This window comes from Paramacrobiotus metropolitanus, unplaced genomic scaffold (assembly GCF_019649055.1).
Source record: "Paramacrobiotus metropolitanus isolate TYO unplaced genomic scaffold, Prichtersi_v1.0 Parri_scaffold0000101, whole genome shotgun sequence".
Classification (NCBI taxonomy): domain Eukaryota; kingdom Metazoa; phylum Tardigrada; class Eutardigrada; order Parachela; family Macrobiotidae; genus Paramacrobiotus; species Paramacrobiotus metropolitanus.
Window position 1 is genome coordinate 420,244 of NW_026570321.1, and position 24,021 is coordinate 444,264.

Sequence of the window (24,021 nt, forward strand, 5' to 3'; positions counted from 1 at the left end):
AGCCCTGGCATAGTTGTATCTGTATCTTTCTTTATCCTCTATTCTGCTAGACTACTATTCTGCGGTTAGCGTTATCCAGGCCGACCAGGCGGACTAGGCCATTGCCTAGTCCGCCTGGTCGGCCGTATATGCGATTCAGGTGATACGTACTGGCACGCATCACGGGCAGTGGGCAATGAATGGGCACTGGGCACATAAAGAGCCCGGGAGATTTGGTAGTTGCATTAACTGATTATTATGCTGCTGTAGACGTTGGAATGGTACACTCTTAAATTTGTTACAGATATTTTATTCCGAATTTTTATCATGGAAGCCGACTTGCATTAAACCTCAGTTTTGGTGCTTACGACTGAGTTACGAACAACATTTTATCTTCTTCATTGTTTCCCTTAACATTTTATCTTCTTCAGTGTTTCCCTTTGAACGTTTAAAAAGACTCTTTAGTCTACATTTTTATGTGAATACTCGCATATCGCTGCAGAGATATAAGGCAAGTTGGTGGTTTTGTTTGCGCTTATTAAATTTTTTGGATATAAAGCGAGTACACTGTATGTATGCAAAGTATCTGTACTCGTCGATAGTAGTATGTCAGGTAAATTCGCAACTTGTACTTTTACACTTATACAGTACTTCCACTAGTTCACGAAGGTGGCTGTTTGACATTCTATATAACTTCAAAACTACGTACGAGGCCGTCGTTTCCATCGGGATACTTAATTTGATCTTACAGTACCTGTGTGCACGTGTCTGTACAGAAACTGCTGGAGCTCGACTACTCCAGCTTGTCCATGTTCGCAAGCGTTGATCGCCGACAGGCGTTCAAAAATTGTCGATGTGCCACCGTGGTTTACGTAAATTTACTTGCTAAGAAACCAAAGCCCCTATCCTATACCCCTTGATTAGAATGACGCTTTTTTAACATAAGTATTATTACATCTGGAGTAGTAATATTATGTTAGAAGTCAATTTCGGGAATGCAGAATCACTCTGGCAAATGTTTTGTATTCCCATTGGTGTATCTTGATTCTTGTTGCACCCTGTAGCGAGCGCAGTTTAAAAACTCACAGACTGCTTTGGAACGTGTTCTGTTTGACCTCAGAATGGAAACCAAAAGAAAACCTTAGCAGTTAGAACCATAAGAAATAAGAAAACCTAAGAAGCATAAGAAAACCTAGGATTCGTAAGAAGCGCCAGAGTGGTGGTTGCGCTGGCGACAAGTTTCAACATGGTATGTACATTTTCAATGGAGATACATCACATTTTCATATCTTTAAATTTGTCAGGAGTGAGTTTCCACTCTTATAATGAATCGGTAACGTGATGTTACTACTTGGCATATATGCATATGCTTAAAAACCATTATTCCAACCATGCGGCATAAGTGCATCTGTGCCCTGTGGGCAAAGCCAAAAGGGTAAACATCGTAAACTGTATCGGCACAGAACACTGCAGGTACTGCCTGCCGTTTCCTAAAACCCGTAAACTTTCCAGGAAGAAGTATTACGCAACAGATGGCTCGGTCAAATCGTAAGCATTACCGCACCAGGCGTACCTAGAGCAGTAGCGTACCTACCGTGCCTGTTGAGTTTATGAAGCATTACGCATATTTTCTTAACCAATCAATCCTTAAGGACAAATAAAGATACATCCTCAATACACATAGATCGCAATCGCCCAGAAACGCATATAATTTTGAAGATTGCTTTTACCGTACACCAAGCTAGAATTTCACATATCATCAATACATTATCAGTTCAGTAACAGAATATAAATTACAAAAATGCATACAGTATGTAAATATTATACTCTAAATAGGTTTCAGTAAGAAGAGTCATAAATGCAGTAATGTGGAAGCACAGTACTACCAGGTCATTTCACTCACTTCCGGGACTTCACTTATAAAGAGATTAGATTAGCCATCAAATGCAAGTTTAGAAAATGTAAACACTTAAGAAATACAATACTTAGCAATGGACGCGGTGCTTTTCTTATTGTAGCTCGTAATGGATCCCAGACTAGTGTTCCCGGCATTTCGATCGCCTTTGGTTGGGAAGAAGTTCATCAACTATCAAAACACCGTTGCAGTGCAGTCGACGAAGGGTAGCTGCTGGCTCGGATATATCCTGGACATTGACGATGACAAAGTGTTGGTTGACTTTGATTCCTCCGAAGAGCCTGCACGCTACATCCCCGCATCGCGAGTGTGGCCGTTACAGTTACCGCCCAATCATGAGCATGCGTATTGCAGAGAGTATTGCAATATTTCCGTGTTCGCGGCTCTCCGCGACAAACACAACGGCCCCTGCTGTTTTCGTCCGGCCACTTTGCTTAGTTTTGCTAGCGCCTGCGAAATGTTTTTCATCCGCACGAACCTGTCTGTACCCGGAAGTGGAAGAGATGGAGCGTCTTGTATTGCAGTGGTTAATCAGTGCCAGGTAACGAGCCGGTTACCACTGGGCGAACCATCGCTGCTGACAAGAACTGATGGCGTTCTTTACACCAAGCATGAAATCCTCGTTGCCACGACGCAATCTGCATTTAACAAAACAGCAGACGCGCTTCAGTTTATTGAAATTTTTGGTGATGAGTCTTGTGGGCACCCTGATCCGGAAGAGAAGAACATCTTTTTTGGGGAACTGCCGTTTCCATCTGCGAATCGGGTCGGATCGGTGCACATTTGTTGTCGTTCGATACCAGTCAGACACCGCAACCAAAACCTGGACAGCCGAAAGGTTGCTGAGGATATTACAGCAGCATGCAGCGTGCCATAGTAGTCTGCCGATAGTTCAGACTTATGATCTCGAAGGTTTGCCAGCATCGAGTTTTAATAGAAACATTAGAAGTTACATGGGCAATTTAGCACAAGACTGTCTTTAAGCGTGGTGTATACTTTTACGATCTAAGAACTCCTTTAACATTAGAGAACGAATTTTCATTTCACTCATTCTGTACCACGCAGGTTGAAGTACGGTGCAGAAAAGCGGCACTAGCTTAATAATATTAGGCACTGCTAAAAACACAGAACCAGTAACTTAAGAAAATCTGGTATCGCGGCAGCTCTGGACCTTTAATCTAATTTTACATTATAACTGCGTGCACGGATACAATTACACACGGGTACTTGTTGGCTGGCGCCTGGCTGCACGGGTGACCTTTACAGGTCCGCACCGACGTGCTCGCTGAGTGCCCGGGAAGTCTCCACAGGTGTTGGCTGCATGCACTGACTTCTACATACTGTATACATCTATGTCTTTATTAAGTAAATTTTATTAAGTATTTTAGGCTTTGCAAGTTATAATTATTTTCATAAGCTTTTATCACACTTTATTCAACAGTGAATCATTTTTCAGTCGATTTCAAAATCATATTTTTTGGTAAGCCACTATCGAGGTAAGTATATATAGTAAAGTATATCGAGGTAAGTACTGTATAGTTAAGTTACAGAAATTTTTGTCTCCGGGTCAGCCTTTTCGCCCCTGCCGGTGACAGGAGGGAACGGTGTGACGCACTGTACATCGCTTCAAGGACAGGCCTTCAGATGACCTTCCATCGTTTTCGGCTCAAATGTTGCACTTTGCCCACTGAAGTCAGGAACTGGGAATAAGACAAAAATTAAAAATCGTGCCCCATTCCTCGTCGAAAGCGATGTTTTTAGCTTTAATCTTAAAAAACTGTTTACTTCTTGTACTTCGTATAAATTGGTTGCCTTCTTAAATATACTTCAGGATTGGAGCGCAGCTGCGGAAGTAAGGGCAAAAGACCTTTGAATACCGACACAATTTGTCCGGCTGCTTGCTTATGTCACCTGCCTCTCATACTTCTGACCGAGATCCTGGAACATCTGGATCTGCACACGCAGGCCCAAGCCATACGGTAAATTTGGTTTAAACGTCTAATGTAAATTGATGTCTTAAAAATAGGAACACTAATTCTACCCAAGCATTGTGCTGCACTATAGAGTGATTATTCTACAGAGTCTGCGCATTGTGGCAAGCGATACTGGACAATCCCTGCACAACGCATCATCTCAGTGTCTTGACCGACAACGTTCCAATCACTCAAACCGATCTGCACAACTGCTGCCCCATGTTGATGGTGTTAAACCAGGCGATCACTTCCGCCACGAAGAGTGTCACCATCACAGCACGGGCCCACGACTGGGAGGCGGAGCACTTTAACTTTCGCACAGCATGTATGGTGCTGGACGTTTTGGGAGTTAAGCGAATCAAGCTGCCGTTCCTGGTGCTTAGATTCTTCTGCTGGAAAAATCTGGACATTTTTACATTGCGTTACTACAAGCCACACTGTGGGCAACTAATCATGGACGGATGCGAAGTGGTATACGGCGAGCATTGGTATACGATGCAGTCAGACGTGTTTGGCTTCCAACCGGAGTGCGTTCGCTTGGCAGATCACGAAATGCGCTTCATAAATGATTCCCGCGATTCTAAACCCGCAGATCGTTTCCGCGTATACAAACCCGATCCTGCAGCGCTAGCGCAGTCAGTTGTGGATGGGGCCCCGATCATCATACCCCGATTAATCTGTAATTGCCGAGAAGGCCGGGCGACGCGCCAGCGCCCTACTTCTCTGCTAACAATTCCGCGCGCGCCACCCATGACTCTGGCAGACCTCTTGAACAATGGCTCCCGGAGAGTAAGTAGTGCAGCCAATCCACCCTTAGGGGTACACAGATAAATGCACGGCTGCAGAGGGACTACAATTCGTCATCTTTCGATCCCCGGAACTCATCGTGGGAGATGAAATCATGAATCCATCCTGTCAACGAAACAGACATTATTAACCTAGCAACGTTATACGAGTATTTTGTCCTCAGTCGAGTTGCTGTCGTCTACGAGTGAAAGCAGAATAAGAAGGGTAATAATAAAAAGGGTAGCAGAATAAAAAGGGCAAACACGAAAGTGGGAATAATGACGGAATTAAATGGATATCTTTTTAAACGCAACTGCCAACTGGAAAGCACGAAATTATTATATTAGCTTATTACATTAGCTTCAGTGCTCTCAATTTATTAAGCAAGGAGCTTTAAGCAAAACAATTAAACACATAAATATTTTTTTATTTTTTCATCCCAGAAAAGGCTAACTTATTTGAACTTGAAATATTGCATGTAGAACATTCTTGCGCATACGCCAAAATGTAACGAAGGTAATAGACTACAGAAGCCCAGCAGTCAGCACTAAGCAGATATTCTTCAAATTACATTACAGTAACTAAGTAAACGCAACTGTTCTCGAATTGTGGTTGCATCTTGCTGCGTTTGCTAAAAGCCGACCATTATCGCAAGATATGCGGTTTTAATTAATTGAAACCGTCTACCGTCTATCTTGTGATATATCCGAAGCACCTTAAGGGGAAAATTTACAGTCGGCAACATGTTGTTAAGTATTTTTATTGCTGATGTACGGTGACCTTTGGTTTTGAAGGATAACCTTCAACTAAGAACGTCCGATACGGTAGTTTACGCGTTGAAAAATGTCTTTCCGGATTACTTACTTTCCACAAACGAAAATTTACTGAACCCATTTTTACTGAATTTTACAAAATTTACTGAATTTACTGATCCCATTTCGTACTCGCAGCGTTTGTATTCGTAGACCACGGAAGCCGATCGGCCACACAGCTAGTGGAGAAGATCGGAAACGGCATCGCAATTGCTGCCAACCAGAACAGAATGCGCGAAATAATTTTTCGATAGAGCATCCGCTCCAAATTACAGCGTACTGAGCGTAGAATGCGATCTGCACAATGGGGATGGCGGCACTGTGGCACAACTTCCCTGGCTGCATGTTCATGTCACCTGCCTCAATACTTCAGAGTTCTGACCGATATCCTGGAAGATCTGAACCTGCACACGCAGGCCCAAGCCATACTTATTCATAGTCTTAATTTGCGCAAAATTTAAAATTTTAAGCAATTTCACTGCACTGTGTACATCGTGTTTAATCGAAAAAATTCCCCACAATTTATCGTTGATTTAATGAACCCTCGTTTCTAGTTTTTGGTTACATACAGACTTAGTCTAGCAAACCGGTTACATCAAAAACACGGATTAGGAAGGATACAAAACTGCAACATTAATCCATTTCAAGAATAAAAAATAACGATCGATACATGCATCATAAAAAAGCTGCTCATTGTCATGACAATTCACATCTAATCTCCAGCCGGCCAAAACATGCAACAATCAAATACTTTCACGGATACAGGAAGCACATCCACAGGAGAAAGAACATTTGGTCTGTAATAATTCCTTTCATCCTGACTGATTTCCGCAATATCACTTGGCAAAAAGGTATTTCGTTCCCGAGAACATCGACACACCGGCACAGTGACTTCTTAAATCTTCTTAACAAAATCCAGGCCCAACTCGGCGGGCAGCTGCACGGAATCCAGCTCGATGCTGCTGGGCGTGTAGGGAAAGACAACGGGATAAATGTAGTCGGTGTTCAGCGTGTACGTCGTCACCGGCGGCGAGCCCGGCGTGTGAACGGGCAGACCGGGAGCGTTCGGCTCTTGCCGCTCCAGGAGGCGCTTCTGCATCTTCTTCACGAATTCCGGCTCTACGCGGTCGAAGTCTTCGCTTGGCGTGTAGTTTTGTACGAGGCGAAGGATCTACAAAAAACGGTTTCGTCCAGTTCAATCTGTAGGTTTGAAAGCAAAGCGAAAGGGCGTCTTGTCATATTTCTGCTAATTCCCAACGTCACATGCATTTACGAAATAGCTACTTCTTTGCAATTCTACCATTAAGATTCACTGCTCAATTAATCAACGAACAGTATTCTTAAATAACATGGTAACAGTCAACATTTAACGGCAACGGGTGAGTACCGTACACAAACAGTGCTCTTATACAACCAGAAAACGCTCAGGAAAGCATAAGATTCAATTTCAAAATTTAAGCTAAAATTAGTAGAAGCCCAGATAAAGATCCTAATCATGATCAGAAATAATCAACCAATGAATCTGATGTCCTAAATTCCCCCAAATTCCCATACAAAACTACTGTAATTCGAAAAACGATAAATTACTGTAGCTGACAAATCGTAATTATCGAAAATACTGTTAAACTTTGCAAACTGAAATTATTTTACGCTGAGATAAAAAAATTACACGAAAGAAATAACAAGAAAATCTACAGCCCATCAGTTCATCATCACGTTGTCACCTTTATTTCATACGAGTGCAGGAAAAACACACCTGAGCATTGGAGAGGATCTTGCAGAATCCGATAATATTGTCGATATCGTCATCGCGGGCTTTCCTGGCCTGCAGCACTTGCGCGCACTCCGTGATGGCGTCCATGCCCGACATCACCTCGTCCAGGTGGAGTACGCTGGCGTGATTGCGGACCCATTCCTGAATGGCACTCACGTTGGCACTAAAAATAAATGCTCATCAAGACTGCATGACTCAAAAATTTAGCCACTCACATAGCACAAAAACAGATTAAACTCAACCTTCGAACAATTCCATACATCGGTAAATTTTGTTAGGAAAAATGGAAAGTTTAAAATCACTATCTTCACTGCGCAAAAGGTTTTTAACTCACAACTTATACGCGTCTAATATTAACTGAGTATTTCAAAGCTCACAACAGTATAACTGTTCGGTATTACGATCACACAGGAGCCAGTATTCTACAACTTATCCAAAAATTAATGTTGCTTATCCTGCTCTCAAGACGAACGATGACGCTAACTTCCACTAACTTAGCTGCGAATGCGAACAATTAACAGTGTTTTATGCAAAATCCTTACCGTATTTGTATTCCCGTCGTGAAGGTGCAGAGCTTGTTACTCTGCATGAGGACGTTAACCGAGTGCGCGGATAAGCAGTAGAGCAGCTGGCGGAAGATCTGCCGCAGCATGGCCGGATCCAGGGCGTGCTCCTCGTGGACCAGGTGGAAGAAACGGCCCAGATTGCGGTGGATGGAATGGTGACATTCCGCCGGATTCTTTGTCTTCCACTTCCTCAGGGTCTGCCCGGTCGGCTTCAGACCGACTACTGACTCGTATTCGATGATGGCTTTAGCTGCAAAGGTTATTAAATTTAGAAAACCACATTAACATTATCGCTGTCGTTTATATATTTCTACATAACTTATTTCCAGTCTCAACATCGCTGCTCGGAAAATTTTTAAAAAGCAGTGAGAAGTCAAATTACTGATGAAAATCTGCGGTACTATCACGTAAAACTAGCTGATCCAGTTGGATCAACCGCTCGTAGTTTTTGTGTATGAAAGTAAATTTACGAAAATAAAAAAAGTACTGAAGGCTAGCCTTTTTAACCATAATGAGAAAACAATGTTAGTCGGTATGTAAGTAAAACGCAAGAATGGACGCAATAGCAATTCATAACAAGCCACTAAACTACGATATATACAGTACACGATCACATCCATTGTGAACTTCACAGGTCAGTTAATTATTAGCGCATCAGATCATCAACGAAAACGCATGTAGGTAACTATAATTTAGAAGCAATTAAACAAAACCATCATTAAAAGAAACCAACATAAAAGTTCTTGTGAGCTGCAGACGCAACTTATTTTTTAATTTAGCTAAACAAAGTACAAAACAACGATTCCACAATTCTCAAATTAATGTCATCAAAATTAAATTCTCAGTTAGCATGTAGTTAGTTAAAACACTGATAATTTACTACAAGTACTCTAGAATTAATCTGAATAAAAATATCAAAAAAATAATTTAGGCGCTGTGTATTCTCTTACCGGCATCATCCTTAAGATCACGTTCCATCAGCTGCACCAGGGAACGATAAATACTCAAGCAGAGATCATGGAAGCGCTCGCGGAACACACTGAGATCAAAATTCTTCAGGCAGTGCTTGTTCATCTTGGGCGTATTATCCTTCTGGAACTTCTCCTCCCCACCGTACTGCTTCATCAAATCCACCAGCCGCAACCCGTTCAACAGCCACAACGCGAAATACTCCACGTGCTCCTTCTTTTTCTTCAGCACCGCCTCAATCTCCGTCTTCGTGGCCGACAGCAGCTGCTTGACGGCGCGCTCATTGTCCACGTGATCGGTGTAGCGTACCGCCATGAACAAGAGGAAGGCGGGTAATCCCGGCACGGTAAAAGCGGTGGCCACCGGCGGGGTGACCGAGACCACGGCGTGCACCAGGAGGTCCGCCTGCTCCACGGGGTACTCCAGGATACCCTGGAAGTCGCCCTTCTTGGAGATCACGGGCAGATCGTCGCCGTTCACGTGGTAGCCGTTGTGGGAGGATGTGCGCAGGCGGTCGGCGGGGGTGGTGCCTGTACAAACACCGATAATGGTTACTTTTATCTTGAAAGAGACAAAAAACCGTACTCACTAACGCTAGAAAATTAAAGGCAGTGAAAGTGAAAAACAACAAAATTCTTTATCAAGTCATGACCTAAATACTACTCCGCTAGCAACAAAACTATCATGATAATCTGCGAGATGCACCGGCACGCTGCTATTACAAGTCAGACCACTACACCGATTCAACACAGTATCTGGCGCTAAATTACCGTAAGTAACAGCAGAACTGTCCGCAGTTGACAACGTAGCAGGTGTATTGTCGTAAAATTTGATTCGTAATTCGTATTTTCATAAATTTGACCTATCGTTATTATCAGCAAAATTATTACCAGCTACCGAATAATACTGAAAACAAGTGAAAAAACGATGTAGTAATTCATGAAACAAAACGATAACTACCATTATAAAACCTATCTTGTGCGTCGAAATACAGTAACACGGCGGAACTTCCATCGACAGACACTAACCTTGCTGATTATACACGTAAAGCGACTTCTCCAGCGTGCGAATCTTCCTCCTTAGATCCTTATTCTCCTTCAGAAGATGTTCGTTTTGAATCATAACATGCTGAAACGACAAATCCGATAAATTACGCTCCATCTTCATGACCATCAAGAATATTCCGAAATCTAAGCGGCTCTACATGTTGCAATATGAGCAAATAACAGCAGAAGAGTTGTAAAGGATCACCATCACATATAAAAACAGCATCATTCACGCTCACGGAAGTAAAAAGTTCAAATGCCAGCCATAACTTAACGCTCCGGCGTCTGTTCGCGTTCGCCCCATTAAATTGACACCGCCCACGGCGCCGTGTCCATCAAAGTTAGCTGGTCAACTGCTGCGCTGCATTTATGCGTTTTTCGATACAAAAGATGACAAATATGTACTCACCGTGGTGTCGGTGACTAATTCGCTTATTCCATTCCGCGCGCTTTCGGCTTTGGCCATCTGCAACAGACGAAAAAAGTACGATAAATAGCAGAAGCTTTGAATAATCAAAAACCATAAATTTCTCCTAAACAAGGGACGCGGACCAATATAGTTCTTATAATTGGGTATGAAAAAACTGCTTTATCAAACTACTGCATTGCGCTGGTAAATCTGCACCGAATAACACGACTCTGAAGACCAAAAGATTGATATCACACAAGCCCCAACACTACGCTTTCTATATAAACGATCCTGAGTTACAAGCGGGGAAACCCCGCAAAATATATATTATCACTTAAAATATAGTAACAAGCAAACAAATGTTTGGTCAGAATTAGAAGCGTACGATTACTAATCATGCATAAATTTCAATTGGGAAGAATATCAAAATTCTTAATTAGAAATAATTAATTTTTTAATACAATTAAAATTCGCGTTGGAATCAAAGTACTTTCAGTTAGCAAAAATCTGGCGCTGACAAAATGTCAGCTGAGTTTGAAAAACACCGCTCACAAGCTTTCGCATCAATGTAAACAGCTCATAACGTTATGCCAGTTAGAACAAAATAAAAGCGAAAATGATAGGCAAATCATATCCACAATTTAACGGTGAACACCAGGACAGCAGCACTATTACCTTATTGACCACTGTCCGCAGGCACTGATTCTCCTTAATAAGCGCCGTGTACTGGTTGCTGAGCTGGTTGCGTCCCTGCACCAGCTGACTGGTCTCCGTCGCCTGGATGGTGAGTGCTTCGCGCAGCGAGTAGAACAGCTGATTCAACGACGATCCGTCTAAACTGCTCACATCCTCCACCAGAACGTTGGCCATCGTGCCAGCACCGTTGATGTTCAGTTCTACTAGATTCTGCAGGGCCTGGATTAGCTCTGAAAAGTAAAAAGCTATTCAGCACCTTATTGCTACATCGTTTAGCCTGTTTCTTAAAGGCTGACAGGACAAAGCCGTAACAAAAAGGTTAAACGAATTTTCTTAGCACAAGTCAACATAATCTGACATATTAGTAACACGTAAATAATAGCTGAACACGTACATAATCTCGGTCTACAGCCACTACACGACAATAATCATAACGGTATAGCAAAAAGCGGGCATCATGCCGCATGTATCTTACAATTAACCCATTTCCGGGCTAATTCAAAATTCCTCTGTACAAAGTTATATGATTTAAATTAAATACGATAACTGAAAACAACTGAACGACTCCAGCTGAAGTAGCTTACCGATTCGCTGTTCTTCGTTTAGACGTCCTTCAAATCCATCCAGCGCCTGCCGGGCACACTGCCGCAGCGCCAAATTCTCTTCCAATAAACGACGCAGCTTCTCACTGATGACTTCATCCGGTGCCGGGCGGATTTGCAGTTGATGCTTCAGTGTCTGGTTCTCGATTTTTATGTTCTGCAGCTCCTCTTCGGCACTGGTCAACTCTCCACTCAAACTTTGCAAATCCTACACCAAACATGACTGAACATCAACGAATGACAATTCAGATTCAGCAAATCGAAGGTCCGTACCAGTGCTTCGTCACCCAGCCCAGCAAAACCCGGCAGTTCGCGCATCTTATCGGGAGACAACGTCCAGTCGGTCTTGCCGCGTTTGCCCGCAGTGTTCTTCGACCGCTGCGTCGAATAGCCATCATCCTAACGGAAGAAAAAAGCTTACTCATAAAACATCCACGAATAATTTTGTTTTGTGTAACAGCAAAAAAGTTCCACTTAATATACCCCAATTTCCGGTAGCATGCCGGTGGACGCACTATCCAAACTAGCCACACTGCCCGTGCTGACATCCGACGGGCTGCGATTGTGACCGCGCCGAGAACCACCTTCCATTCTACAAAACATTTCACATTTCACAAAAGCCAGAAAATCTACACCGCCATTTGTAACGTTATAACACCCTTTTAAAATTTACTTTCTTCGAATAAAAGTACAGCCCACAATCTGATTCTGCAGGTGTGGCGCCGTTTTCACTAAATAACATAATTATCAGAGTTCAAAAATACAGACGTTCGGACTCTCAGTCAACATACAGCACATAGATATCGTAGATCAGTGGCAAAGAATGCGTCCTAGCGCCGTGTGAGAAATTGCGATTGCATAATAAGAATTACGAAATGTGAATTAGAACGGACGATAACAAAACCGTCTCCAGGTTTTAGACAAAAGTTTTTTTTTAAAAAACTAATAAAAAATCGTGGGAACTATCACTTGTTATTCGGCAAAGTTTTAAAAAAGTGTAATATAAACCCTGAAAACTATAGCACTTACTGGACGGCGAAAATTTTTAAAATCGAAAACAACAACCGTGGAAACTATAGCACTAAAAACTAGCCCTTGAGCTCACCTCAGCTGATCCTCCAGATTGGCATGTCGCTGTTTCCAGCGATCCAGATCATTGACCACCCGCTGTCGGCCTTCGCGTTCCTCCGCCACCTCCCGCTGTAGCGTCTCAATGCGCTCTTCAAACTCCCGCATCACCACGTCGCTGCGGTTCTTGGAGACTTCATGCAGCGCCTGATTCTCCAGCTTCAGTTTCTGCAGCGCGTCGGTATGCTGCTCCGCCTGGTGACCCAGCTTGGCCTCCCGATCAGCCAGGACGGCTTTGTAGTTGCTGATCTCGCCGTTTAGGGCCTCCGCGTGTTTCTGCTCGTGGGTGAGGGTTTTGCGCAGATCGTCCATCTGGTGCGCGATGGTCTGGGCTTCCAGCGCTTTCTGGTGGAGTTCGTGTTCGAGCTGTTTGACCATGGCGGCACGGGCGCGCAGCTCACGGATCTCCTCGTCCAGTTTGCGGCGTTGAACCAGTTCACCGTTCTACACAAACATGCCAACAAAAGATGTTGTCGCCTTTCTTAAGAATGACAGCGATAAACTATACAGTAGTAAAACCTGTCAGTATTTCTAACAGAGTTGTATTTAATTATATCATAAAGATATCAATATTAAGAAGGGCAGACATTTACGTATGCAATAAATGAATATTACTGTAGTGCTAGGGTCAATTCAGCGGCAACGATAGTGGCTATTTTCGCCTTCGGTGATGTACGAATTAAACAATAACGATTTACTAATTTTATTGCAATAAATAGTTTCAACTGATGTAAATTTTTTGCGCTAATAGTTCAGATTACCATGTTTAACTAATACAATGATTTCCACGATTACTTACTTTAAAGATGGCGAAGAAAACAAATAATTAGCAAGACTGCATTAGCAGATGAATTTCCTGGTCATGTTTTACGGATTTTTTAAAATTTCTGTCAATGTTTTCCTTTTGCGACCATAAAAAGCACTTTGGTTTACGGTTTACAAAAATTACCAGTTCATCCACTTTCTGTTGCAAATGAATAATCTTATTCTCCAGTCCTTTGTTGAGTTGCTTAACATGCTCGACACTGCGTGCTTCCACCTACATTCCAAATTAAACATATTAAACACATACACTAACCAAAGACGAATAATTTATCCACACGACTTATCCTACCTTGAGCGTCTTGAGCTGCTTGCGAGCCAGGTGCCGGCGGATGCAGCACTGCACCAGCACAATTCTCCGCAGCGTTTTCTGGTATTTTCTGCGCGCCAACCATCCACGCACGTGTTTCTGGATGACGATGGCTTTCTTGTGCCGTAATGCCGACATATATCGCAGTCGAGCCGCTCGTCCACGCGCCAGGGATTGCAGTAATACTGTGGCTTTGTGGATTTTCGCATAGCGCCGCCGAGCCAAAAATCCCCGTATCGCTGCTTGGATGGTGGTAGCAGCGGCAGTGCGGCGCATCTCTTGATAATGCCTGTAATTTGAAAAGTTTAAGTTACCATACTTTTACAGTGACTTACAACAACAAATTTGAAAAACTGACGTGGAGGTATGAAAAAAATTGTAAATTCATATTTTTTTCTTAGACTACACATCCAGTCGCTGTTTTAAAATGATTACTGACCTCATTATTATTTCAATAACATACATTTAATCTTAAATTATTTCACAATAAAAAAGCCTCAGCCGGCAGATACCGCGTAAATAAAATAGCAAAAGGTCACAACTGCAAACATATTCACATGATCATACCTTCTGGCAAGATATCCGCGCGCCATAGTTTGGATTTTGATCGCTATACTGCGTAGCTGCAGGAACTTCTTCCTGGCCAACCACCCGCGAATGCTCTTTTGTATGAGCAATCCACAGGCCATGCGGCGTTCTGACCGCAGTTTCTCCATGTAAGCGACTTGTCCAGCACGGAAGAATATCATGGTTTTGCCGAGTTTGTACTTATCCGGATCCGTAATCAGTTTCCGCACAATGATCTCCACGGTCTTGCGGATATTCTTCCGGTCAATCTCCTTGCTGTGGCACATGGCGCGATAGCGCAGAAAGAAATCTTTATACGTCCATCTGTGAAAAAGTAATGCGCAAATTACAGATCTGATATGAGACAAGCAAAAATTAGCCATGTCAAAAATATTTCAATTTTTCGGAAACCAAACTGTGATCGAGTCTGTAATGAAACGCTTTCGAAACAACTTGACATGCAGGTCGTATTCATCCATTATCCACTGTTCTACTGTTTCCCCATCAATAACAACAACCATTATTACTGTGTCCTAGTTTCAACTGCACAGTTTACGGGCGAAACAGGTAAGAAATAAAAAAACGCACAAATACAAATTTCTATATCTGTATCGCCCCCAGATAAATGGAAAGTTAGAAAGTGCTACGAAAAAACACGACAAAAACCGTTAAAAGACCATGATATCGACGCATAACGGATAAAAAACATCACCTAGACCGAATAACACAATCCGAAACCGTACCTGGAGGGGAATCCCGCCGCACTGATCCTAATGGTCTCTAGCACACCACACGCTCTCAGCTGCTGAATAGCCCGTTTAGGATCGAACTCAAAAGCAGCTTTCTCGTCATTGGGCTTGATACAGCGGACATAATGCGGCGTCGTCTTGGTCATCGTTGCCATCAACGCCTTCAGCGAATCCTCAAACTGCGACCCCACCGACTGCGTGTTCATCTTCTGCCCTTGACCGCTCTTCTGCGGGACGACTTTCGTCTTGTCCGGCGTCTTACCGGCACTTTCCGGGGTGTCGGCAAAGAGTTGTGCCACCAGGGTGTAATCACTGGCGCGGAGAAGGTTGACGAATTCCTCGTTCATCGTGTCGCGGTTCTTATCCAGGAATCCATTGCAGTCGTACTCTACTTTGTCGGCGAAGTGGACGACGATGAAGGATTCGTTGGAGAAGCGGGGTTTTTCGAAGTACTTCCAGGCTTTGTCGGATTTTTCGCGCTCCTTGGCGGTGGTGTACATCTTCTGCACCCAGGACTGATCGGAGCCTTTCGGAACCTTCGTACAAAAAAACATAAGGAATTAATAAAAATTGCCGTTTTCATTAATCGATACTGCGTAATATACAGTTCGAATGAAATTTCAGCCGGCTCAGTGGAAATTACGAGCGCCTTAGATCGTTAAAGAATTTGCAATCAGTACAAGCAGTAAAGTGCTAATCACGAATTACTGTATCTGACCATTCAATAAAATGCTATCTGCGTATAAATTGTCTTGCATACAGTGCAACGATACAACATCGTTCTATGCTTTTGCACACATCTTTATCGTTCTTTCCAGTTTGCAAAGCGTTATCTTATTATTAACAACTGGTTTCCGTTTTCAACAACGTTGCTGGATTAACAACATATCCCTATTGACCAGCATTCTTGATACTCATGGGTTAACGTAGGAAAGTGGCTGTCCATCCTGTCCACTAAATGCGCCTTCCGATAGCTACGTACTCTAGAGTCAAGATGTTAAAAAATCGAAATGTTCATTTTTTCAGTTTCAAAACACCCATAAACAGGTTAACATTAACTCAATGAGAAAACCTCTTTCAGTTTTAACTTAAATTCAAGCGCTCTCACACGCATACAGCTTTCCCGCTTCCGTATCTTACTTTGCATTCCTCATCGAGGAGATCCAGAATACCCAGTTTCCCTTCAATCAAATCGATGCAGGGTTGGTTGTCGAAGAAATCAATCATCACCCATTCGATTTCTTCCTTAATGTATTCCTCTTGTTCCAACTTGAATACATGGATAACGAACTGCTGTTGGAGCTTCTCGTTGACGTAATTGATACAGAACTGCTCGAAACTGTTCCGCTCAAACGTCTCGAACCTGAACGAAAGACACACACAACCTCCATTATTATCGGTTTATAGATACTTAGAAAATAGAGTATGCGTTATAAGTTACGGAGCAAAAAAGCTGCATTAATCGGTTAAATGACATGCACTATTCATTTTCAACAGATTATTGCATGGAGACAATTAATTATTTCGCAACCTGAAAATGAGTGGGATACGAGCCATTTTACTACGGCCAATGTTCAAAAGATAAGTTCGTCTAGAATCTTGACCAATATGATAAAAGAGCGACTAAACTTCGCTTTAAGCGATCGTCAGCACAGGATAACATTAAATCCAAGTAAAATCACTACAACCATGCCGTGAAATACATATTCAAATGCGGAGAATAATTACTATAATGTACTGGACAAGGTTCACAGAAAATACAAATCAACTAAAACACTAGGGAATTTTATATCAACAGTAATTAGCTTATCGAAATATTGTTGCGAAACGAAATTAAAAATCGTGTGCTGCGAAATTTCGCCGTTTTAAAAGCTGAAAAAAAAACCAAACAAGCTTTACAAAACGTACCCGTAAATATCCAGAACACCGATGAAATGGTGCGGTTGGCGTTCGGGAATGAGTTTCTTATTGACATGCGCCACCACCCAGTTGAACAATCGGGCATAGATATGCTTGGCGAATGCATCGCGACCCGCTTCCGCCTGTATTGGCACAACAAATAACAATTGCATTACTGCATTCAGTTAAATCCATTGTTGCTGGTGTGTTCGCGGCATGTAATCGCCCAGTGTGATTTGTGAAACGCAATGCCGGCGCACAAACCTCTTGCAGCTTTAGCGGCTTGATCATCTGTTCGCGTCCGGTGACCAGTTTGCGCCGCGTCAGCCACGTGCTCAACTGGTTGGCGTTGATGCCCAGGAGTTGGGAAAAAATGGCCAAATGCACATCATCAATCTAATACACAAAAAATCGAACATTTTTGGATGCGAGTAACATCTGAAAAGGCTGTCGCACAGCAATAATTATGTAAATTTAACTGTCACAAAAATATTCAGTACAAATAATCGTGAAATCATCAACCTAAACTGTGAAACGGAACGATTTAAACGCTCACCAGTACCTCAAAAAGGCTGCCGCGCTCACATAATATTTATAACGTCAAACTCAAACCACAAAAAACTCTCCAGAAGTACAGAATTGCAAAAGTTTAATATCGTTACCAAAACAAAACAGTTTGAACGAGTTAACAGGTATAGTATTAAATAAGGGTTTCATTGTCGTGAGAATCGAGGCGCCATGCTATGTGGGATGCCATTTTACTACAACCAGCCATACTAACACACCTCTAATGAATGTCCAACAAATCTACCGATCAGAGATGCACACAACCTTCTTACGGAAATTATTCGTTTTCTAATGCGGATATCTCTGCTCGGCTGTAAAAGCGTTCAGCTTTAACTTCGAAAGTCTCCGGGAACGATTTCCGAAAACTTTATTTAATGTCTTAATCTAATACGAAAATTTGCATTCTGAAATGCGGCGACTCAGTGAGGTGATATTCTTTCGCAAATGTTGTTAACAAAAGACGCTAAAATAAAAACATCAACCACTAGCGTACGCCATTACATACCTCTATGGAACATGTTTCATGATCCTTGGAAAAGAATCGAATATCACCCAAATGCAGAATGGACGCCAGTATGCGGAAGACAACGTCTTGGTCACCCTTGGGAAAGGCCAACAAGTCCAGTGCATCACAGGTCGTACGGAAATCTTCGTAATCATCCACACCGTCGATTTCCGTGTTGCCGCCTTGATTGGTATAGCGAAACTGTTCGGCTGCGCCTAAACACATTATTGGGATGACTAAATAATAAAACTAAATGTTAACAATAATAATCGCACTAAATGTTAAAAACCAATCTCGTAGACATCATGCAATGATTGTAGTAGTGGTCGAAATCTCCTAACAAAAGGAACGGAAATCTGCTTTATGAGTTTCCAAAATTAAAAACATATGTCGTGAATTGTGGAATAATATCAAGATTTTTTTGCGCTCCTTTGAAAGTGTAAAATTACAACGATGTCCCTCACTCACTCAAAAAGTTGTTAACGCGCCTGCATGCGACATGCAGTTAAACCAAAGACGATTTTGCGATCATTTTCTGCAGACATTTGCAAATTTCATTCGCAAATTCAACTGTAAAATTCTCGTGCAAAGAAAGAACGAAACGTGAGGACAATATACCTAAATGCAGATCCGGGAGATCGTTGGCGGCGGCACACAACTGATAAAAAATATGATAGTTCCTCTCTTGTGCGCTCTGAAAGACTACACGGGACTTTTCCAGCAGGTACGTCCGCATTTTCGCTCCGGTAATGGTGAAACGCTTATCGAAGTCAATCTCGATGAATTTACCAAACCGACTGCTGTTGTCGTTACGGGTTGTTTTGGCATTACCGATAGCCTGCAAAGGCCATAATTAAACCAGTGAAAAACAGCGCTGCCAACGAACAGCTGTCCCACCTCCATGATGGGATTTGTGGCCAAGACACGTTTCTCCACGTTGGTCTCCGTGGTGGAACCGTTGACGGAGGCGAAGTAACGCATGGCATATTTGGCACTTTACTGACCGTTTACCGCGCAATCTGATCAGGATCCGGTCGACGATCTTCAAATTGATACAGCATCTGTTTCAGCCATGTGAATCAAACTTCTGCACTCCGATACATAAAATAATTATAAACTACACAAACTGCTAACTCACTAAACTAACCAACTAGTAAACTTCTAAAAAATGCAGAACAGTGAGTCGAGTTTGCGGCTGCATAAATGTACAGTCTGCATATCCAAAATGCGTAGGAATCCAATACTGGGCAATCAGCACCGAATGCGTCATGTTAAGTCGAAAAAACCAAGCAACTAAACAACTTCAGCACCAAAAATTCCCATAAATGTGTAGAAAATACATGGAAAATTAAAACAGCAGAATGAGTCTCAAATCAGTTCGCAACTGTTGAAAAAAAGGCCTTTCAAAGCTTTTAGCGAGAAGCATTTAAACAGCTTTTTCAAAACGAAAGTTATTCATACACCGTTTTTGGTGGAAATGTGTATGCAGCATGGAGATGAAGATGCAAGTAGTTTCAAATAAAAACAAATTCAACAGATATTCAAAATTCCTACACTTTCAAATGACCTGTGTATTGTGGAGGTTGCATCGGCTAATATACACTGCACTACAATCATCTCAAATTACGGACGAAAAACCTTGGTGTTGGCTGTGCGCACAAGACGCCTCTCGTTTCAAAAAATTAATGTTACGTTTTCCAAAATTAAAAACCGCACCTCTCCATTTTCGTATAGGCCTCCTCGGCAATGGCGAAGATGTGGGGATCTAACTCGTCCATAGCACTGCCGCGGTACGTCTCCATGGTGTTCTGGTCGTAGATAAAGAGCTCCTGATACGGATTGATGGCCACCAGAACAATGCCGCAGTAGGTGTAGATGGAGTTGTGCTGGGTGAAGCGCACTTGCAAATTGTGCAGCACTGTCAAAATGGAACAACAGTGTATAGATTACTAACACCAGGGAGCCATTACAAAATCAGCAACACCGAACACAGCAAAAGGCATCCGTACCTGCCGGCTCGTGCAGATAACTGAGCTGCGTCAGGTCGTTGTGACCGGAGAAGATGTCGGGATTGCGCAGCGGTGGAAGATCCTTTTCCGAGCTTATCTTCAAGCTCCGCGTCTGTAGATTTGAATTACATTCCATGAGCACGTTCCCAAAATACGAAACGATCATATACAAGAAAATCTCCAAAAATGCGAAATACTGCTACGAATTTTTAACTCACTCGTGTATCTGAAAAAATCATCAAATCCCAAATCGTCAAATTAATGTTAAAAGCCATATCGAAATATGTGTCATTTAAAACAATATCGTGAGATTTGAGTTTTTTGCCAGAAAGCGGGTGAGCAGACTATAAGCACACTTCCCTACGATGGTCTTACTCTTGCAACGATGTTTGACTACAGTATTCTAATAACGTAAGTTAAAATTATCCAAATATTATCAGCAATTTACAAATCAATGAAAACAAATGCGAACCAAATAAGATACATGTTCAAAATTTAACTAACATTACGAATACACTATTTTTTTTTTAAATTGACCACATTCTGATGCAAACAGGGCGGGTGCATGATACCATAAAACTACTGGAATTTTTTTGTACAGTTGTAACATTAGTAAATCCAAATGACTTCAGTCCAAAACATAAGATCAGACGCATAAACATATACTGAATTCCTGAAGAAACATATATTAGTGCATTCCAATTTTGTACCGCAGCATCCTCCAGCCTGACATCCAGCGTCTGGCTTCCGGTCCGATAGTCCTCCAACAGAGTGGCCGTCTGCCACACGGTCTCCTCGCTGGGCACCCATACCGGCGTTCCCTGCCAAAGACACACAAAGCACACATTAATGTACCTTCCGAGCCGATGAGCAATCTGCACAAACAAGCCAGTCAGGTGGAGAAATATGCCAGAAAAAATGACGTGTCATTTGGTATCCCATAAAGGATGCCCTTGACTCACGCCTCTTCACCTGGCCACCGGTGTCAGTCAATAATCGCACGGTGCCGCCGTAATATATGTACGCAGCCAAATCATTACTTGTGTGTTTATTCATCAAGCGGATGGGTTACGCTTGGAAACGTTTGAACACGATACAAAATGTGGTGACTTGAGAAAAGCGCTGCGCGATACACCGCCGTGCTGACAAAGTGGACAGACCTACCTGTGTGATAATTTACACAGATATTTTAAGAACAACCGGGCGTTAACTCATAATATGTAAAAGTGGACACAATTTAAAATTTTTTTCAAAAATACTGATAACGTAATTATAAGGTGCAATTCAATGCGCAAAAAATGTACACAGCCAGAAACGATTCTTGGCGCAAAAAGTTAACACAACAATAAACTTGTCAACGAAACAAGAAAGGTAGTAGTACAAGGAATATTAAAAACCAACTAACTGCTCACTTTGCAATGTACTGCAACAGCGAAGACCAAATTCTGCATGACCATACAGTATTGGACTTTTCACAATCATTCGTTACGCTAACACAAGCTGGCGGTCTTTCAGTCGCAGTCATTTTACAGCTGATAATTACCTATGTAAATTTCTTCAACACAAAAATATGTACAAATACTAAAGATACATTAAGGTACATTAAGGACACTAAAATACCAAATTCTATATTGTAATTGTTTTGCTGGATAATTCTATGCAGCAAGTTTAATCATTATCAATCGCAATGAAACCGAAACCATACAAATCAAACTCGCTCTGCCTGCATTCGATCAATACTTTGTTGCTCAATGCATGAAACTCTTCAAAAAACATCTTTCAACAAGCCATAATGCAGAACGATATGGTTTCATCACATTACCCGTAGCGCACTCATATTTTGCGGATATTTTGTGCTCGACTATCGCCTCTCTTACCGAAGACTACTTAACCAAACAGACGCGACGACACACGAGCGAAAGTAATCGATTTTATGGTAAATATTCTGATAAAATTTGACAATTGTCATCCTCACTGCACATCGGTCTTCCGTGTTTGTGCTGGCGGGGATGAAATTTGTATCGACAATCGTTAATTCTATCCACACTGTGCGCTCTGATAAGAAGAGTCAATGTAAAGAGAATAAAAGTGGCGTTTTTACAGCGGCGAACGGTGTTAGCTGTAAAATCTACGCAGCCAAATAATGGCCGTATTAATCGACAATAAATGTACTGCAAACCAGGCCATCGTAACGAATAGGCTTATTTTCATCGATGATTATTATATCAAAAATTCAGAATTCAATAGAAAAAGGATTCATGCACTAATTCTGGTGGAAAACGAAGCCAAACCCCATAAAAACGAATTTGCACAGCCAACTTCCGCTACGGAAGTAATCCGCAATAAAAATCAACCTTCAAATTTTTATATAAACAGTCACTTTGCCAAATCCACAAAAAAATCAGAATTCAAATAAGTTTAGTTTTTATAAACGTGAACTGAGTTGGCACAAAAATACATGCAGTAACCAGCAGCACTGAGCAAATGCCGCACTGCGAAGCAAAAACAAGAAAAAAATCAGAAGAAAATTCCTACAGTACCGAAATTTAAATTGAATTAATTTTTAACAGCCACGACTCATAAATACTCTTTTTGTTTTCATTATTGCCTATTGAAAAAATACATCATCATTGTGGCCTTTTTAATTTCTTATAAAATTATCAGCAACCCAATATTAACCGTGAAGTTCACAAAAAAACAGATGAATAATTTCCTTGAACAAGCGAAACACGGAAGAGTCTAGCTTAATTGCTTATGTATTTCATAATAAAAATCAAAATTTTATTTGTTATACAAATCAAAATTACCCGCACTGGCAAAAAAAGCGATCATACAAAATTCCACGCACGAAAATCACAAAAACAAATCTCCTCAAGTCGGAGATTAATGAGTTAATCGTGTGCAACCAGACTGCGTCACTGATTTAGTGGTTAGTTACCTTGGAATACAGTTCCTGTGTTGTCATCGTGGCTGGTTAGTTTTGCTCTCACTTCCACATGCCACACAGTTTCCCAGCGAAAAGCCTCCCTGTGCAAAGACCATGCAGATTCTTACGTAAAACCGTCATTAGTAGACCTGGCGAAACTAATTAGTGCAATTAGCCATGTCATACATTGCGTTATACACGTTAAAGCGGAGTGCATAACAGCGAAGCGAATTACTAAACTAAATAAAATTTTACGGTTTTTACCTTGCTACTGCTTGCTTTCTGATCGCAAGCTTCACTTCATTTTCTTGAATTTGATTGTCGTGGTTTGTTTGATAATCCACAAATCCACAAAGCTGATCAACAAAAAAATCTCAGCGCAACGATCGCGTATTCCTGTACCACCAACGCGTAATCAGTGCAAATCAACAGCAAAATTAGTGTTCATGAAGGAATAAACTGCGGTTTATCCGTTTCGGTGATAATTTCCAGATGAATCGATACGAATCAAAATTCCACAGCGGAACGCGTATAAAACAGATGAAAATAAAAATTCCGATAATTTCCCAGCCGCAATCACGTTGCGAAAGGGATGATGAGGACGTCAAACGTTTGCTTATTAGACGGTCAAGTTCCAGCTGTGGTAATTTCTGGGTGTCGATCCATCGACACACAAGATAATAGTAGCAGACCACTCAATGGAGACATGCAGGCTAATAATTGCGGCAGTCAAACAAGTTTTAAATCTCTGTAAAGAGCCGAAAGAGTGACTGCTAATATGAAATGAGGTTTGTGAAGAAAACGGACCGTGAAAGAAAAACACGACGCAACAGACCAACTTTCCCCTTTAAACCGAGTGGTAAATGGCTAAATGCAAATTGAAAAATCTCACAAGTGAATACACGCCAAACAGGTTTGTTTACATGGTCCGCCCACGTACAAAGTCCAACCCACTTCCAGTACAACTGGAAGTAGACGTCCGTGCTTTGCTTTCTGAAATTTTTCGCCCAAA

General features: G+C 41.9%; 1 protein-coding gene across 1 annotated transcript; it reads right to left on the minus strand.

The window, feature by feature from the left end:
- Window positions 1-5,976: 5,976 nt before the first annotated feature.
- On the minus strand, window positions 5,977-23,868 carry LOC129597166 (unconventional myosin-Va-like). The gene is given in 26 exon segments (XM_055494622.1): window positions 5,977-6,636; window positions 7,222-7,402; window positions 7,782-8,055; window positions 8,756-9,304; window positions 9,803-9,902; window positions 10,230-10,286; window positions 10,905-11,155; window positions 11,510-11,735; window positions 11,801-11,926; window positions 12,011-12,119; window positions 12,633-13,099; window positions 13,605-13,694; window positions 13,770-14,076; window positions 14,355-14,678; window positions 15,098-15,639; window positions 16,244-16,466; window positions 17,012-17,145; window positions 17,267-17,398; window positions 18,075-18,289; window positions 18,693-18,912; window positions 18,972-19,093; window positions 19,786-19,992; window positions 20,084-20,195; window positions 20,794-20,904; window positions 23,022-23,110; window positions 23,274-23,868. Coding segments are annotated over 25 exon segments (5,382 nt in total). The 5' UTR covers window positions 23,049-23,110; window positions 23,274-23,868; the 3' UTR covers window positions 5,977-6,360.
- Window positions 23,869-24,021: the final 153 nt, after the last annotated feature.